This window comes from Strix aluco, chromosome 28, assembly GCF_031877795.1.
Source record: "Strix aluco isolate bStrAlu1 chromosome 28, bStrAlu1.hap1, whole genome shotgun sequence".
NCBI classification, from domain to species: Eukaryota; Metazoa; Chordata; class Aves; order Strigiformes; family Strigidae; genus Strix; species Strix aluco.
Window position 1 is genome coordinate 1,320,508 of NC_133958.1, and position 17,749 is coordinate 1,338,256.

Here is a 17,749-nt window from a genome sequence, read left to right on the forward strand (position 1 = left end):
CCCCCCGAGCCCCCGTGAGCCGCCGGCCCCGTGGGGGTGCTGCCGGTGGCCCGTTTCGGGGGGTGTGTGGGGACCCCACGAGGGGCGGCCCAGGAGCCCCCCAGAGCATGGGGTGGGGGGGTGGGGGGCCGCCCCGGGGTCCCCCCGTCCCCTCCTGGGCTCTGTGGAGCCCCGGGGGGCCCGTCCCGGTGTCCCCAGTCTCCCCACGAGCAATGTGGGGTCCCGGGGGCGCCCCCCGGCCCCTCCCGGGCCCAGTGTTCTCCCCGCGGGGGTCGCTCCCGGTGTCCGCCCCATCCCCTCCCGGGTTCTGTGGGCTCCCGGTGGGTCCCGGTCCCCGCCGTCCCTCCGCGGTTTCCTCCCCCGTTTCCACAGTAACGGCCTCGCGGCGCCGCCGCCGCCATCAGCGGTTGCCATGGCGACCCGCCGCCTTGACGTCACTTCCGCCCCACCACCCCGCCACTTCCGGGCTCGGCGGCGTTCGCGCCTTTTCCGCCCCCCCCCCCCATGGCGGGTCCGTGGTGCCGGGCTGGCGGCCCCCCCGACCTCTGACCTCTGACCCCGTACGTGACCTGCGCCCGGGGGGGGCCGACAACGGGGGGGGGGGCACTGAGGGACCCTCCTGCCGGGGCCCGGGGGGCTGCTGTTGCCTTTTGGGGATCCCTGGCCCAGGGGGGCTCCCGGGGGGACCCTTTGGCCTTCTCGGTGGGTCCCGGGGGGACCCTCCTTTATGGGGGGGGGGTCCTGGTGTCCCGAGGGGGGGCTGGGGGTGTCCCTGTAGGGACCTGCTGCCTGGGGGGGGGTCCTGGGCCAGGGTGTTTTGGGGGTGGGGGGAGTCCTGGTGCTAGGAGATGTTTTGGGGGGTCCCGGTGCCCGGAGGGGGGTCTTTGTGCCAGGGGGTGTGTTTAGGGGGTGTCCTGGGGAGGGGCGGGGGGGGCTGGTGCCAGGGGGTGTCCAGAGCTCTGTGCAGGGCCCCTGGTGCCAGAGGGTGTTGGGGGGGGGGCGTCCCGGGGAGATCCAGTGGCCAAGGTGTATTCTGGGGGGGCCTTTGGGTGTCCTGGTGCCAGGGGGTGATTGGGGGGGGTGGGGGGGCTGGTCCTGGGCTTTTCCTGGCACCAACATGAGTTTGGGGGAGGGAAGGGAGGGGGAGTGCTGGGAGGGTGCAGTGTTCGGGGGGGCCAGACCCCCTCGTTTGTGTTTTGGGGGGTGAGGGCGTCTGTTTGGGGGTGAGGGCTGCCTCCAGGGAGGGATTTGGGGTGACAGTGCCGGCCGGGGCGTGCCAGCCTTAATTTACAGGGACCCTTAATTTTCCCGTTTGCTTTTAGAATCACCCCGCGTCCGGCCCCGCTGCTCCAGCTGGGCACCCACCATGTTTTCGGAGCAGGCGGCCCCCACGGCGCAGGGTTTGCTGGCCCCCCCCTCCGCCCAGGCCTCCACCTTCGCCCGGGTGCCGGTCTCAGGCTACGCCGACTGCTCGCAGCCCTTCCGCCTGGGCCAGCGCAGCTTCAGCCGCCAGTACGCCCACATCTACGCCGCGCGCCTCATCCAGATGCGGCCCCTCCTGGAGGAGCGGGCGCGACAGAAGTGGGGTGAGTCGGTTTGGGGAGTAACAGCCCCCCCCAACTTTTTGAGGAGGGATGGCAAAGCCACACGGTGCCCGCTGGAAGCTTTTCAGAGATTTTCTAGCGCGTGCTGGCCATCGGTTCCTAAGCTTACGCACACCTTAAGGGGTCAGATAACCCACAGGTGATTTTTGGGGGGTGACTTCTCTGCTGGACAGTGTCTGACCCAGCCAAGGAGCATCTGTTCAACATTTCAACATTCCTGAGGGAACTGGGGGGGTTTAGTCTGGAGAAGAGGAGGCTGAGGGGAGACCTCCTGGCCCTCTGCAACTCCCTGAAAGGAGGGTGCAGAGAGGGGGGAGGAGTCTCTTGAGCCAAGGAACCAGCACCAGGCCAAGAGGGAATGGCCTCAAGCTGCGCCAGGGCAGGGTCAGACTGGCTCTTAGGAAGGATTTCTTTGCAGAAGGGGTTGTTGGGCGTTGGAATGGGCTGCCCAGGGCAGGGGGGGAGTCCCCATCCCTGGAGGGGTTGAAGAGTCGGGTTGAGCCAGCGCTGAGGGATCTGGTGGAGTTGGGAACGGTCAGTGCTGGGTTAATGGTTGGACTGGAGGAGCTTCAAGGTCCTTTCCAACCCAGATGATTCTGGGATTTCTAAAACCACCTTTAAACATCAGCTGTGCAGAAAAAAACCTTTTTTTCTTTTTGTGCTCACCAGGCCAGGCCAAAGCTTCCGCTCGCTGTCGGGAGCACGAGGTTTGTCAGGGTGAGGGGCTGGTGGGGGCCCTGACCAGGAAGCGGGGGCCGGGGGGGCTGTTTCCTGGCCCGGCGGGGCTGCGTTAGCGGTTAGCGGGTGGGATTCTCACACCAGAGAGTTTCCATCTGAAGGCGTAACGGCAGCGCTGGATGAAGCAACCGCCTCGCTGCTGCCAGAGCGCGGTGGCTGAGCTTTCTGGCAGGCCTCGGCGCGGCGCGTGGCTCCCCGGTTATCAGATTTCACCCTCTTGGGCCGGCCGAGCTTTCGGCTTTGCCCTTCTATGGAGGTTTTCGGGCTGGCCGCTTGTTTTTCTTTCTCTCCTTGGCCCCGTGGGCTGCGCAGAGCTGAGGGGAAGCAAAGCCTGTGCCGGGCTGTGCCGGTTCCACGGCGGATGTCATTCCTTGGCTGGCCGCCCTGCACCATAACCCTGGATTTTGCCGACGGTGACGGGAACCAGTGGTTTTGTAAAGCTCCACTTCCCGGAGTCATGTGATGGGATGAGATTTCTGGGGGTTTGTCTCACAGCGAGAAGCGCCTGCAGGCAAACTCTGGAGAAAGCAGCCCCCCTTCCCCTAAAGACACACATTTTGGGGTGTTAGAGCCAAGAATAAGAAACTAAAACTGGATTGTTTTTTCTGACTCCGAGTGTTTGCATTCCTGGGCCTGATGAACCCGTGTTTCCAGCTCCGCTGAGGCCGGGGTGCCTGTGATCGCAGCGGGGTGCTTTCCACCAGACAGGAGTCACGTTCAGCAGGCGCGTGATTAACAAAGGGAGAGTTTGAGGGGGGAAACCATCACCCCGCTGCCTGCAGCCAGAAGGGGCGACCTGACAGAGGCACGGCAGCGAGCTTTGGCGGTGTTGTTCTGGGAGAGGAGCCCAGCAGCTCTTGCAGCGCCAGCCCAGCCTGGCAGCCAGTGCTCCCCCCTCCAGGGCTTGAGGCTTGGGATGGATGGGCTTCACTGGTTCATTTAAGCAGGAGGAAATAAAAGTCCTACAGACACGTAAACGGTGGGGCTGAAGCATCTCTGGGCCCTCATGGGTGAGGTGAGAAGTCTTGGGCTCCGCTTGTGGTGAGGGAGATGGGGTTTTGGTGTCTGCAGATGAAGCACTGGGGCTGCGATGCTCTTTGCACCTCCCAAGGCACGTGTTGGTTGCCCTGGCCCGTATCCACTTGTGGATCCCCCATAAAGCCCAGAGGCCTGTTTGTGCCTTTCAGGCAGAGGAAACCCTGCTGCTCCCCAGCAGCTTGTTTTCATGCCGGGATCTTCCCAAATGCCCGGCTACGATGGGGGTCCCGGCTTCCAGCAGGGATCCTGGAGGGGGGATCTGGCCCTGGCAGAGGTCAGACTTGGGGGTGGTGAACAGTCTCCCATCTGAGTGGGATGTTTGGTTCATCTCCTGGATGGGGAGTGGGAACACCAACCCCTCGTGCCCAAGGGCAAGAGTACTGGCTCCGTGCCCAGGCAGGGGGGACAATCCTGGACCTGTGCACCCTCCCTTCGCAGGCAGAGCTGGACCTGTGGGCCCAGCAGGAGCTCTGCACGCTGTCCTGGGTGGTAGCTGGAAGCTGCGGGTCCCTCAGACCCCAGTGTGACCCAGCTTTCCCCCCCTCAACACAGAGGAAATGCCTGCAGGCAGCGCTGGCTCTCTGGTATGCTCTGTGGCCCCATCTGGCCTACACATGTGGATTCGGCTCCATGCCTCGAGGAAAAATGAGAGGCTTCGCAGCATTCCCCCCCACCTCTTGCTGGCCTCGATGTTCAGGCCCTTTGAGGCGGTCCTGGCCAGCCTTGAGCCTTGCTTGCCCCCACAGCCATCCCCGAGGCTGGCCGAGCCCTGTTTCTCTCCGCAGGGGACGGCGTGGTGCTGAGGAAGCTCTGCGAGCTGCAGGCGGGTGAGAAGTGCTGCGTGGTGGGGACGCTCTTCAAGGCGATGCAGCTGCAGCCCTCCATCCTGCAGGAGATCAGCGAGGAGGTAACAACCAGGACATTCCCTCCTGGGGGGCCCCCCCCACCTCCTCCACACGGCTCTGGGGGATGTGCCAACACACATCAGGACCTCGGCCGGCTTCCCCATCGCTTCCCTCGTTGCTGTGCAAATGGGAACTGCCAGGGCTTTGACCTGGGGAGCTGGTGGATAACCTCTGTGCCTACCCTGTCCCTAGACACCGTCACTCTTGGTGACACCCTCTGTGCCAGCGGGCATCACGTGTGCGCCCGCTTGCTGTTGCTTTTCCTGCCCTCGGAGGGTTTGGATCCGGCGGGGTTGGCACCCCCTTTCCTTGCTGCAGGGGAGGAGGATAAGGGGGGCAACCAGGGAAGTCCCACAGTCCCCGTGCGGTGCCGGGGGCCCATCTGCTCCCAGCTGGCTCCCGGGGAGCCCATTGGGAAGTTTGGAGCCTGCTCGTCACGGCATGAGGTTAGCACCGTGCCTGCCAGGCAGGGTTCAAAGGCAGCGGAGCGCTTGCCCGGGCGGTGATTGCAAACACGTTTCCCGAGGCGAGCCAGAGCGCCGTCTCCTGCCGCCTGGCTGAGCCGCTTCCTCCTTGGCTGGGGAGCCGCGTTGTGTTCGCTTCGCCGCGGCGCTGCGGGGAAGCGTTAAGCGAAACCAGCTCGGCCGGGTGGCGAGCAGCTGGCGAGCAGCACCGAGAGCTGCCGGGGCCTCCAAAGTGCCACCTTCAAAGCACCAGTGGGGGCTTTGACCAGGCTGGCGGTGGGGGCCCACGCTGGTGGCTGTTGTGAGTCACAGAATCAGAGTCATCTGGGTTGGAAAAGCCCTTGAAGCTCCTCCAGCCCCACCATGAACCTCACCCTGACCGTTCCCAACTCCACCAGATCCCTCAGCGCTGGCTCAACCCGACTCTTCAACCCCTCCAGGGATGGGGACTCCCCCCCTGCCCTGGGCAGCCCATTCCAATGCCCAACAGCCCCTTCTGCAAAGAAATCCTTCCTAAGAGCCAGTCTGACCCTGCCCTGGCGCAGCTTGAGGCCATTCCCTCTTGGCCTGGCGCTGGTTCCTTGGCTCAAGAGACTCCTCCCCCCTCTCTGCACCCTCCTTTCAGGGAGTTGCAGAGGGCCAGGAGGTCTCCCCTCAGCCTCCTCTTCTCCAGACTAAACCCCCCCAGTTCCCTCAGCCGCTCCCCATCAGACCTGTGCTCCAGACCCTGCACCAGCTCCGTTGCCCTTCTCTGGACACGCTCGAGTCATTCAATGGCCTTTTTGGAGTGAGGGGCCCAAACTGAACCCACTCATCGAGGGGCGGCCTCACCAGTGCCAAGTGATTGAACACTTGAGTGACTGAGTCATGTGCCCACACTGTGGTTTCCACGAGCGGGGTTTGGCTGGGGGGTGGGGAAAGGGCCCTTTGGGGCAGCTCAGCCTTGCTGAGGCCGTCACAGCCTGCTCTGTCCCCCCCCTCAGCACAACCTGGTGCCTCAGCCGCCCCTGCCCAAGTACATCCACCCCTCCGACGAGCTGATCCTGGAGGATGAGCTGCAGCGGATCAAGCTGGAAGGAGCCGTCGAGGTGCAGAGGCTGGTGACAGGTAAAGGACGATGGCTCCTTGGTGGGAACTGCCTCGCAGGCCCTGGCCGGGGGCTGACCGCCCGCCCTCTGCCCTAGGAACCATCTTTGCCGTGTACGGCTCCGAGCAGGACGACGGCAAGTTCCTGGTGGAGGATCACTGCTTCGCTGACCTGCCCCGGGCGCTGCCCTGGAAAGGGCCCAGCTCAGACCGGTGAGTCTCCGCAGTGCCAGGAGCGGACCTGGCACTGCGCCCCCCACCATATCCCCAAGCCCTGGGGACCATTTTCCCCATGTCCCCGTTGCAGTAAGAGCCTCACGTCACAAGGGATCGCGGACGGGTGCTCGTGCCCCCCACCCCTGGCTCTCTGAAGCCCCTTGGTTGTCGCGGCACAGGCAGGGGTCGGTGCAGGCAGGGAGCACAGCATGCTGCCCAAACCTCTCCGCCCAGGTTTGTGCTGCTGGTGTCGGGGCTGGGGCTGGGCAGCGGGAGTGGCGAGTCCCTGCTGAGCACGCAGCTGCTGGTGGACGTGGTGACGGGGCAGCTGGGCGCCGAGGGCGAGCAGAGCTGCGCCGCGCAGATCTCCCGGGTCATCCTGGCGGGGAACCTGCTGAGCCAGAACACGCAGAGCCGGGACACCATCAACAAGGTACGGCGGGGTCTTCAGCCTTGACCTTTTAGTCTGGAGAAGAGGAGGCTGAGGGGAGACCTCCTGGCCCTCTGCAACTCCCTGAAAGGAGGGTGCAGAGAGGGGGGAGGAGTCTCTTGAGCCAAGGACCCAGCGCCAGGCCAAGAGGGAATGGCCTCAAGCTGCGCCAGGGCAGGGTCAGACTGGCTCTTAGGAAGGATTTCTTTGCAGAAGGGGCTGTTGGGCGTTGGAATGGGCTGCCCAGGGCAGGGGGGGAGTCCCCATCCCTGGAGGGGTTGAAGAGTCGGGTTGAGCCAGCGCTGAGGGATCTGGTGGAGTTGGGAACGGTCAGGGTGAGGTTCATGGTGGGGCTGGAGGAGCTTCAAGGGCTTTTCCAACCCAGATGTCTCTGGGATTCTGTGACTGTACTCGCTGGGGCCTGGGCTGGCCTGGGGTGTCCCACAGAGAGATCAGAGGGGGCACAGGGTTGTTCCCTCACTGTCTACCTGCTGATCCAGGCAAAGTACTTGACCAAGAAGACGCAGGCTGCAAGCGTGGAGGCTGTAAAGATGCTGGATGAGATCCTGCTGCAGCTTTGCGTAAGTGTTTGGAGCAGGATAGGGTTGGCGGGGGAATTGGGTACCTTCTGGGGGAGGGAGCCTGGCTCCTGAACCAGGGAAGCAACGCTCTGCCAGCAGCCTGGGCGTGCGGGGTGGCAAACGCCCCTTCCCCAGCCCCCAGCTTCCCTCTGAGCAGCGCATATGGTGCCGTACGGGAAGGCAGCAGGCAGCTGCCCAGCTCCAGATCCTTCTCCCGGCATCTGGTCTCTGTGGGGAAGCCAAGCGGGGCTTCCTGCGGGGAAGTGGCAGGAGCCAAATCGGGGAGCGAGGCAGGGCCAGCTGTGAGCTCCGGCCGGGGCTTTGCTGTGAGCCCCTTGGAAGGGGGGTGGTGTGGCCGTCCCTGCTAATCCCCGCTCTGCCCACAGACCTCCGTGCCTGTGGATGTGATGCCCGGTGAGTTTGACCCCACCAACTACACGCTGCCCCAGCAGCCGCTGCATCACTGCATGCTGCCCCTCGCCAGCGCCTACTCCACGCTCCGCCTGGTCACCAACCCCTACCAGGCCGACGTGGACGGCGTCAGGTAAAAAAACCTCGTGTGCCACCAGCTCTGTAACAGCTGTTGGCATGGGGGTGTGGGGCAAGTCACGGCAAGTACAGCCATCTGAATGTCTCCTCCTTTCCCCCAAAATGTAGGTTTTTGGGGACGTCGGGGCAAAACGTCAGCGACATCTTTAAATACAGCAGCATGGACGACTACCTGGAGATCCTGGAGTGGACGCTGCTGGCGGGACACATCAGCCCCACAGCCCCGGACACCCTGGGTGAGGCGAGGGCTGGGTGGCCACCGAGGGCTGGGGGCCATTTGCCCTCTGAAGGGGTGCAGGTGTAGGTTCCCCTCCTAATTTCGTTCCCTCCCAGGCTGCTACCCCTTTTACAAATCGGACCCGTTCATCCTCACCGACTGCCCTCATGTCTACTTCTGTGGCAACGCTCCCCGCTTCCAGTCCAAGCTGATCCAAGGTGAGCCCCAGCCTGCAGCACCCCCCAATCCTCACTTGGGGCTGGGATCCCACGCCGGGGTGCCGGCCGGGGGCTCCACCCGCCTGACTCCCAGTTGTCTTTGCAGGGCAGGATGAGCAGCGGGTCCTGCTGGTGACGGTGCCGGCCTTCAGCGCCACACAGACCGCCTGCCTCGTCAACCTGCGCGACCTCAGCTGCCAGCCCATCAGCTTCTCTGGCTTCGGGGCTGAGGACGATGACGGGGACATGGAGGTCGGGCACTGACTGAGCAGGCAGGGCGCAGACTTGATAAACCCCCCTAGCCCCTTGGAGGGTCCTGGCACCCACCACCTTTGTGTAATTCCCGGTTGTCCTCCCAGGAGAGCTGGCACGGAGCTGCCAGGGGGCACGGGAGAGAAGAGATGCTCGTACCAATATAACTTGATTTATTTGTGTAACAAAAAACTGTGCAGAGGGGACAGGGGCTGCGCCTGCCTCCGTGCGGGCCCTGCCCTGGAGAGCGGGACCACCCCTGCTCACCCCGCTGTGCCGGGAGACGGGGATGGGGCGAGGGCTGGGTCCTGCTTCGCCCCCTCCCCTGCCAGGCAAGAACTGGCGCTGCCCAGCCCCGAGGGACGGGGCAGAACGTCCTTTCCTGCCTGGCTCTGGAGCCCGGCAAGGGGGACGCTCCGCGGCCGCCCGGCCTTCGGGGCGAGCATCGGTGTGGCGTGCCCTGCAGTCCTAGAAAGCAGCACGGGTGAGGAGCCGGAGCCCACCCGGAACGGGCTGCCCGGGGCTCAAAGAAAGATTTTTAGAAGCGGATGCCAGAGCCTGCGGCAGGTGAAACCAAACCGGCCGCGAGCGTCCGGCCTTGGCTCGAGGCAGGAGCGAGGGGACGAGCATCTCCTAGTCACCAAAGTTCACGGTGTAGGTCTCGGCCGTGGTGAAGGGCTGCGCCGTCCCCGTGCCCAGCTCCCAAGCCTCCGTCTCGGTCACCAGCTCGGTGACCACCTCCGTTTCGGTTTCGGTTTCCATCTCCCAGGTGCCGGCTGTGGGTGGCTCTTGGCTCCAGGGCGCGTAGGCAGTGCTGCTGAAGGGCGAGGGCAGGGCCGTGGTGGGCGGCGGGGCCGTGGGGCCGCTGGTGGCCGTGGTGGCGTTGAGACGCCGCAGCCTCATCTGCTGCCGCAGCCGCAGGCGGTGCCGCAGGCGCATCCGCAGGCGCAGGCGTTCGCGGGGCGTCATGGGGCGGCCGGGCACGATGCGGCGGATGGGCCGGTTCCCGTTCATGGCCATGATCTCCCGGATGCGTTTCCAGTTGGAACGCGACAGGACGAAGTTGCACTGGGTGGCCCCGATGTCGTAGAAGACGCTGCAGGTTTTGACGCTGGGGTTGTAGCCCTCGGCCCGAGCTGAGACGCGGTACTCGCCCGGGTTCAGGATGCGCCAGTAGTCCCCGCCGCTGGCTGTGGGCAGCGAGGGGTGTGAGGGAGGCGGGGGGGTGCTGCCAGCACCCTGCCCAGCACCCTCCCTTGCACCCTACCTGTCTTGATGTTGTGGTTGATGCCCCCCACAACGATGGTGGCGTTGGCGATGGGTTCTCCCTGCTGGTCCGTCACTAAGCCCTTGATGCCCCGATGGACCTACGCGAGGAAAGGGAGGAGGGAGCCGCGTGGGGCGGGCGGGGGCAGCTGCCCGCTCCCTGCCCGGCGCGTCCCAGCACCAACCTGCTCCATGAAGGTGAGCAGCGACTCCTTGTTGTTCTCCCACTCCTGCTGCAGCTCACTCTCGTGGGGGAACTTGTCGCAGCCCAGGTAGATGGAGAGCTCCAGGCAGTTGGTGTGCAGGTAGCTGAAGTCATTCATGCCTGCAAGACAAACAACCGAGCGCCCACCCAGCCGCTTGCTCGCGCCGTCCCACCGAGGGAGCGTGGGGCAGGCAAGCCGACGCCGATACGGTGTGGCACCCACTTACTGCCAGCCCGTGGGTGCCACTTGGCCCCCTGCACGATGCCCATGGCGTTGGTCATGTCCTGCGTGTGGCAGCCCCCGCGGAAGGTCTCGGTCATGGTGAGGTGGGCCGAGGCGTAGGAGATGGCGAGCCAACGGAAAATGGCGTGGTCGGGCGTCTCCTGCAGCTCGGGGTTGTCGTCCTCATAGTCATCCAGCGGGCGAGGGGCAGCCGCCGGCGTCTCGCTGACGGGCCGGGCCGTGTCGAAGGGGTAGGACACCAGCTTCTCCCCGCCCTGCAGGTTGGCTCCCAGCACAAAGGGGTTCTTGTCCATCCATGCCATCACGGCCTGCGTCTCCACCGCCACCTGCCAAGGCGGGCAGGGCAGCGTGAGGCACCGCCTCCCCCTCGCCGCCCCGCCGCCGGGCCATGGCTCACCGTGGCATCTTCGGCCAGATAGTGCTCCGGGATGGGGATGTGGTGGTTGGGGAACTTGTGGGGCACCAGTTTCCTCTCCTCGGCTGCCCACAGCGCCGAAGCCAAGTCAGGGAAGTTCTCAAAGAGGTCATAGCCCTCCTCCGTCCAGTGGCCCAGCGCCCAGTTGCCCAGCTCGGAGCCCTGCGGGCAGCCGTGGGGCAGCAGTGAGCCCGGGGGCTGCGTCCCCCCAGCCCTGCCCTCGCGTCCCCTGCCCTGCTGTCCCCTTACCGCCTCGCGGGCCAGCTCGTAGCCGTCGGGGTTGAGGGAGGGCACGAGGTGGATGCGGGTTTCGGTCACCAGGCTCCGCACCCGGGGGTTGCCGTCCTGGTACTCCTTGCACAGGAACTGCATCAGCAGGAGCAGCAGCTCCCGGCCCAGCACCTCGTTCCCGTGCAGCCCCGCCGTGTACCTGAACTCGGGCTCGCCTGCGGGCAGAGTACGGGCAGGATCATAGAATCCCAGAATCCTTCAGGCTGGAAAAGCCCCTCGGGATCATCGAGTCCAACGCTCAGCCCGACTCTACAAAGTTCTCCCCTACCCCACATCCCCCCACAGCTCATCCAAACGGCCCTTAAACACCCCCAGGGGTGGGGACTCCACCCCCTCCCTGGGCAGCCTATTCCACTCTCTGACCACTCTGGCGGGGAAACATTTTTCCCTCCTGTCCAGTCTGACCCTCCCCTGTTGCAGTTTAAAGCCGTTCCCTCTCGTTCTGTCACTAATTCCCTGGGAGCAGAGACCAGCACCAACCTCTCCACAACGTCCTTTCAGGGAGCTGCAGAGAGTGATGAGGTCTCCCCTCCCCTTCTCCTCCTCACACTGAACAGTCCCAGCTCCTTCAGTCGCTCCTCACAGGATTTATTCTCCAGGCCCTTCCCCACCTCGTTGCCCTCCTCTGCCCTCGCTCCAGCCCCTCGAGATCTCTCTCGGATTGAGGTGCCCAAAACTGGACACAACCCTCCAGGTGTGGCCTCACCAGTGCAGAGCACAGGGGGACTGTCACCTCCCTGCTTCTGCTGGTCACACTAGTGCTGATACAAGCCAGGATGCCGTTGGCTTTCTTGGCCACCTGGGCACACTGCTGGCTCATGGTCAGCTGCTTGTCAATGAGAACCCCCAGACCCGTCTCTCCCAGACAGCTCCAGCCACCCCTCCCCAAGCCTGTAGCCACGCAGGGGGTTGTTGTGGCCCAAGTGCAGGACCTGGCACTTGCCCTTGTTGAAGCTCATCTCGTTGACATTGACCACTGATCCAACCTATCCAGGTCTCTCTGTAGACCCTCCCTGTCCTCGTGCAGATCAACACGCCCGCTTCACTCGGTGTCATCTGTGTGCTGCCCGCACCCCTGCCTGCGCCAGGGGACCCCAGCCAGGTCCCCCCCACCTTCCCCTCCTCACCCGTCTCGTGCTCGCCCGGGTTGTCAGAGATCTCCATGGCGTAGATCTTCAGCCCCCGCGAGCTCTTGCCGATGTTGTAGATGCGGGTGATGGTGGGACATTCCTCGTTCACCACCTTCATCAGCTGCGGGGCGGGTGGGGGGGCAGGTGCTGGGGGGGCAGCGCTCGGGGTGGCCGAGCCCACCCCCCCCAGAGGATCCCACCCCCCCACGGAGGATCCCACCCCACGGAGCTGCTCACCTGCCTCATGTCCTTGTAGGTGTGGTGGCGGAAGTCCAGGTTGTCGGTGGAGGTCACCTCGTTCTGCTGGGCGTAGTAGCTGCTGACGGCTGCGGAGGGGACAGGGGACACAGCAGTGGGGGGCTGGAGAGATGCCACCACCCCCCCCCCATAACCACCACCCCCCTCCAGCTGCTGCTTTGAGGTGGCTCTTACTGGAGAGGGGGCAGCCGAGCACCTCGAGGCGCAGGCAGAGGCTGCCGTTCCACGTCTGGGGGTAGATGCGGATGTAACGGGCCACCATGGGCTCGGGGAACTCGGTCAGCACCGGCGTGTCCTTGTCCACGTTGCCGTAAAACATCTGCCAAGGGGGACGAGATGCGGCTGGAGGGGGTGGGGGAGAGGGTCCCTATTGTCCCCGTCCCCCCCAACCAGCCTGCTTTGGGGTCCCCTACCATCTCCTCGTAGCCGTTGGTGTACATCACCCAGTTCTGGCTGTCGTTGCTGAAGCCAACGTAGAAGCTGGTGACAAAGTCCTCGCTGCGGGAGGAAGGGGACAGGTTGGGAAGGGGGATCCCTGAGCCGCTCCCCCACCCCGTGTCCCCAGATCTGTCCCCCTCCCTCCTCGTCCCCGGCCCCGTACTGGATCTGGGAGTCGCGGCCCTGGGTGACGACGCCGGTGAACTTGGTGGTGCGGCGGGTGTCCACCTCGATCCAGTGCGCCCGGCTGTCGTCCTCGGCACACCAAGCTCCGTCAAAGAAATCGTCCTCGTTGGTGCCTGCCTGGGGTGGGGACAGCGACGGGGACGTTTTGTTTGGGGGGGGTGGGTTCTGGCAGCAGAGGGGGTTGGGGCGGGTTTGGGGGGGAGCCCCTCACCTGCATGTTGAGGCGCCCGCGCTGGGCGCCCAGCCCGTGGCGCAGCATGGAGGAGGCCAGGAGCTGGTCGTCCTCGATGCGGTGGGACTCCAGGCCGATGGGGGGACATCCTGGGGACAATGGAGGGGGGGGGAGTGATGGGCATCCCCCGCACCCAGCGGGGCGCCCACTTCCCCTCCTGGGAGCGGGGACACTCACTTATCTTCTCCTCCGGGGGGGCCCATTCGTCCTCGTCCGGCTCCCACTTCTTCCCCCCTGGTTTTTTGGGTTTTCCTGGAAAAGGGGCACATGAAGGGGGGGCAGAGCCTGGGGGGCTGGGGACAAGGGGCTGCGGAGGGGGGGGCTGGCACCCACCTTTACGGTCCCGGCCCTTCTCCTCTGCCCACGGGTCCTCCTCCTCCTCCTTGCTGCTGCCACCTTTCTTGGGCTTCCCTGGGGTGGGAGACCAGCTGTTGGGGACGTGCCACCCACCCTGGGGACATGCCACCCACCCCAAGGACATACCACCCACTCTGGGGATGTGCCACCCACCCTGGGGACATGCCACCCACCCCAGGGACATGCCAGCCACCATAGGGATGTGCCACCCACCCTGGGGATGTGCCACCACCTCAGGGACATGCCACCCACCCTGGGGACATGTCACCCACCATGAGGATGTGGCACCCACCCAGGGATATACCACCCACCCCAGGGACATGCCACCCTCCCTAGGGATGTGCCACCCACCCTGGGGACATGCCACGCACCATGAGGATGTGCCACCAACCCAGGGATATAGCACCCACCCTGGGGACGTGCCACCCACCCTGGGGACATGCCACCCACCATGAGGATGTGCCACCAACCCAGGGACATACCACCCACCCTGGGGACATGCCACCCACCCTGGGGACGTGCCACCCTCCCTTGGGATGTGCCACCCACCCCAGGGACATACCACCCACCCTAGGGATGTGTCACCCACCCCAGGGACATGCCACCCACCATGAGGATGTGCCACCCACCCCAGGGACGTGCCACCCCCCCAGCACCCAGCCCCTGCCCATCTCTCACAGGGTTTGAGTTTCTCCTCGTCCGTCTCCATCTCGTCGCCCTTGTCCGGGTGTTTCCTGGGCTTCGGGGGGGGGGGCAGCCCGTACACCACTGCGGGGTGCAAAGGGGGAGGGGGCCGGGACACCCCTTTAGGGCCGGGGGAGGGCGGGGGGGCGGTGCCACCACCCGGGGGGGAGATCGCTACCCGCAGGGCCAGGCAGAGCCCCACAGGGATGGGGGCCCTGGGGTGCCCCGGCCCCCCCCACCCCGGCTCGTCACTCACGGTCATCGTAGTCAGGTCGCTCGAAGCCCTCCTCGTAGTCCCCTTCGGTCACCGGGACGGACGGGGGGGGCGGCGGGGGGGGCGGCTCCTCTGGCTTCGCTGGGGAGGGCGAAAAGGGCCGGGAGGGAATGGGGGGGGGAATGGGGGTACCCCCATATCCCTACGGGGTCCCCTGCCCCCCTTACGCTGTCCCCGTGCCCACCCCAGCTCCAGGCTGCCCCAAAATGATGCTCCCCTGGGTCCCCAAGGCTGGGGACTGTCCCCCCCACCCCACCGCACCCCCCCCCTCCCCCTGTCACCCCACTTACGTGGCTCCTCGGGCTGGGGCCAGACTCTCTCGGGTTTCTTCCTTCTGGGGGGTTTGCGGGGTTTCTGCTGCCGCCGGATGTACTCGACTGGGGACACAAAGAGGGGGTGGCCCTGACTTTGGGGGTGCAAGGTTGGTGGGGGGGGAGATGCCCCCTCCCTCCTTCCCTCCCTGCATGCTGGGGGACCCCAGTGCTCCCCCCTGCCCGTGCCCCAGCACCGTACAGTCCTCGTAGTCCTCCCGCTCCAGCTGCTCGTTGTAGTCCAGCGTCGGTGGCTCCGGCTCCTCAGGGACCTCTGCGGGGAGGGGGCACGTGGGGAAGGGGCACAGGGGGTGGCCCCGGGGAGCAGGGAGGTGGCACTTGGGAACGGGGAGGTGGCACTGGGGTGCAGGGAGGTGGCATTGGGGCACAGGGAGGTGGTCCTGGGGTGCAGGGAGGTGGCACTGGAGTGCAGGGGGGTGGCACTTGGGAACGGGGAGGTGGCACTGGGGTGCAGGGAAGTGGCATTGGGGCACAGGGAGGTGGCCCTAGCGTGCAAGGAGGTGGCACTGGGGTGCAGGGAGGTGACACTGGGACTCAGGGAGGTGGCACTGGGGCACCGGGAGGTGGCCCTAGGGTGCAGGGAGGTGGTACTGGGGTGCAGGGGGGTGGCATTGGGGCACAGGGAGCTGGTCCTGGGACACAGGGGGGTGACACCACGGAGCAGGGAGGTGGCATTGAGGCACAGGGAGGTGGTCCTGGGGTGCAGGGAGGTGACACTGGGACTCAGGGAGGTGGCCCTGGGGCACAGGGAGGTGGCCCTAGGGTGCAGGGAGGTGGCACTGGAGTGCAGGGGGGTGGCACTTGGGAATAGGGAGGTGGCCCTGGGGTGCAGGGTGGTGGCACCATGGAGCAGGGAGGTGGCCCTGGGGCACAGGGAGGTGGCCCTGGGGACAGGGCACTCACCAGGCTCGGGCTCGGGGTGCCAGTCCTCCCGGCCCAGCTCCCAGGGCTCGCTCGGTGGCTCCTCCAACTCCCCTGGGGACAGGGACACAGAGCGAGGGGCTGGCGATGTCCCGCGGCCCCCCCAGCCCGGCACCCCCACCCCCCCCCCCTTCCTCGGGGAGGAAGGCTGGTGGGGGCGGAGGGGGTGACCTCAGGGGGACAAAGCCCAGCCAGCCACCGGGTGGGGACACGGGGTGGGACACGGGGTGACATCGTGGTGCACCGACCCCCCACCCCAACCCGGCTGGCGGCGAGATGGGGCCCCCCAAGACTCACCCCGGCCACCTCCATCCTCCTCCTCCTCGTAGGGCGAAGGCTGCTCCTGGAACCGGGGGGTCCCCGCCTCATCCTCGCCCCGCGGGGGCTGTGGGGTGGCGGGGGGCTGCGGGGGGCTGGTCGGTGGCTCCGGTGGCTTCTTGCCAGAGGGTTTCTTGGTGGCCTTGGGCGGCTTCTCCTTGGGCTTTTTGGAGCCTTTGGGGGGTTTTTCGGAGCCTTTCGGGGGCTTCTCCTTGGGCTTCTTGGGGGGCTTGTCCTTGCCCCTGTCCCTGTCCTTGTCCCTGTCCTTGTCCTTGTCCTTCTTGGAGCCCCGGGGTCTCTCCTTCGGCTTCTTGGTGGGTTTCGGAGGTTTTTCCTTCTTCCCTTTCTTGGGTTTCTCGGGCTCCGTCAACCGCCCCGGGGAGCCTGGGGAGGGGAGGGGGGGGACGGGACGCGGGGTGAGGGGCGGCCCGGGCCGGGCTGGGGGGTCCCCCCGAACCTCCTGGGCACCCCCCGCCCCGTCCGGTGCCCGGTGCCGCTGGCTCACCGGTGGCGGTGGCCGTGGCGGTGCCCAGGTCGGTGCCGAAGCCGAGCTCGGTGCCGTCGCCGTCGCCATCCCCGTCGCCCTCGCCGGGCCCGAGGAAGCCCCGCAGAAACGCCTCGATCTCGGCGTCGGTGAGCGCGGGCGGCGCGGCGGGGCCCGGGGCGGCCCCGGGCGGCAGCAGCGGCAGCAGCGCGGCCGCCAGCAGGAGGCAGGAGCGGGGCGGCCCCGCCGGCACCATCGCCGCGACCGCCGCTACCGGCCCCGGCCCCGGAGAACCCGGGCGGGCGCGGTGGGGGCGGGCGCAGGAGCCGGGGGCGGCACCGAGAGGCAGCGGCGCAGCGCGGGACCCGCTCGGCACCGGCTGAACGGGGCTGAACGGGACCGGGACCAGCACCGGCACCGAACGGGGCTGAATGGGACCGGACGGGACCGGACGGGGCTGAACGGGGCTGAACGGGACCGAAGGGGACCGGGACCAGCACCGGCACTGCAGGGCACTGCACCAGCACTGGCACTGGCACTGCACGGGGACCGGCACTGGCACTGCACCATCAGGGCACCAGCACTGCACGAGACTGACACTGCACCAGCACTGCACTGGCACTGCACCAGCACTGCACAGGGATGAGCACTGGCACTGCACGGGACTGACACTGCACCAGCACTGCACTAACACTGCACAGGGACCCGCACTGCACCGGCAGACGACTGGGATGGTACCAGCACTGCAGGGCACCAGGAGTGCACAGGCCCTGCGCTGGCACTGGCACTGCACGGGCACCAACACTGGCAGCACGCGGGCAGCGTCCGTGCAGTGCACTGGCCCGGCACTGGCACTGCACGCGCAGACACCACGCCCCTTCGCGCACCCCCCCCAGGCACCCGGTGCACCAGCACTGCGCGTGCACGAGGCCCAGGGTGCGGACGGGCCACGCTCACACACCGCAGCCTGGTACGGACACACGGACACTGCGTGTGCTCACACACACACACACACACACACACGCTGCGCACAAACGCCTCCGCCCTGCACACGCGCAGCACTGGACGTGCACACTGCACATGTGAGGGCACACCCGGCGTGTGGGAACCCGCCAGTGCTCAGAGCAGCACATGGACACGCTGCACACGCGACACACACTGCACACGGGTCCCTGCACATGTGACACACACTGCACACGCAACATGCACTGCACACAGCACACGCACTGCACATGCAACATGCACTGCACATGAGTCCCTGCACACGCGACACGCACTGCACACATGACCCTGCACATGCACTGCACATGGAACACTACACAAGTCCCTGCACACACGACACGCACTGCACACGTGACACGCACTGTGCACACACGCACACAAGGCCCTGCACACAGAACATGCCCTGCACACGGA

General features: G+C 66.1%; 2 protein-coding genes across 3 annotated transcripts; one reads left to right on the forward strand and one right to left on the reverse strand.

The window, feature by feature from the left end:
* Nucleotides 1-449: 449 nt before the first annotated feature.
* Nucleotides 450-8,465, forward strand: POLD2 (DNA polymerase delta 2, accessory subunit). 2 transcript variants are annotated; one of them, XM_074808055.1, is made up of 11 exons: nucleotides 450-560; nucleotides 1,323-1,586; nucleotides 4,166-4,287; nucleotides 5,733-5,856; nucleotides 5,934-6,048; nucleotides 6,286-6,484; nucleotides 6,982-7,062; nucleotides 7,449-7,606; nucleotides 7,720-7,847; nucleotides 7,945-8,046; nucleotides 8,153-8,465. In XM_074808055.1, exons 2-11 carry the CDS (start codon nucleotides 1,367-1,369, stop codon nucleotides 8,308-8,310), a joined length of 1,407 nt encoding a protein of 468 aa, XP_074664156.1. In that variant the 5' UTR covers nucleotides 450-560; nucleotides 1,323-1,366; the 3' UTR covers nucleotides 8,311-8,465. The 2 variants fall into 2 exon arrangements, with proteins under 2 accessions (XP_074664156.1, XP_074664157.1); XM_074808056.1 differs by lacking the exon at nucleotides 450-560 and adding an exon at nucleotides 604-702.
* Nucleotides 8,455-16,599, reverse strand: AEBP1 (AE binding protein 1). The gene is made up of 21 exons (XM_074808053.1): nucleotides 16,355-16,599; nucleotides 15,829-16,233; nucleotides 15,514-15,585; nucleotides 14,792-14,863; nucleotides 14,569-14,655; nucleotides 14,261-14,359; nucleotides 13,999-14,088; nucleotides 13,297-13,374; nucleotides 13,141-13,215; nucleotides 12,943-13,052; nucleotides 12,709-12,848; nucleotides 12,521-12,605; nucleotides 12,282-12,426; nucleotides 12,087-12,175; nucleotides 11,847-11,970; nucleotides 10,678-10,874; nucleotides 10,411-10,590; nucleotides 9,997-10,339; nucleotides 9,750-9,889; nucleotides 9,566-9,665; nucleotides 8,455-9,488 (listed from the first exon to the last, which is right to left on the reverse strand). The coding sequence occupies exons 1-21, from the start codon at nucleotides 16,587-16,589 to the stop codon at nucleotides 8,932-8,934; spliced, it is 3,423 nt and encodes a 1,140-aa protein (XP_074664154.1). The 5' UTR covers nucleotides 16,590-16,599; the 3' UTR covers nucleotides 8,455-8,931.
* Between the last annotated feature and the right edge of the window lie 1,150 nt (nucleotides 16,600-17,749).

Bases quoted from the DNA above. Each gene is read 5' to 3' on its own strand.
- POLD2 (XM_074808055.1), top strand. From the start codon at position 1,367: ATGTTTTCGGAGCAGGCGGCCCCCACGGCGCAGGGTTTGCTGGCCCCC. The intron at 5,857-5,933 runs GTAAAGGACGAT...CCTCTGCCCTAG, and splicing joins GGTGCAGAGGCTGGTGACAG to GAACCATCTTTGCCGTGTAC. The intron at 6,485-6,981 runs GTACGGCGGGGT...CTGCTGATCCAG, and splicing joins GCCGGGACACCATCAACAAG to GCAAAGTACTTGACCAAGAA.
- AEBP1 (XM_074808053.1), bottom strand. From the start codon at position 16,589: ATGGTGCCGGCGGGGCCGCCCCGCTCCTGCCTCCTGCTGGCGGCCGCG. The intron at 15,586-15,828 runs GTGAGTCTTGGG...CCCTGTCCCCAG, and splicing joins GGAGGATGGAGGTGGCCGGG to GGGAGTTGGAGGAGCCACCG. The intron at 14,360-14,568 runs GTAAGTGGGGTG...CGCCCTCCCCAG, and splicing joins GCCCCAGCCCGAGGAGCCAC to CGAAGCCAGAGGAGCCGCCC.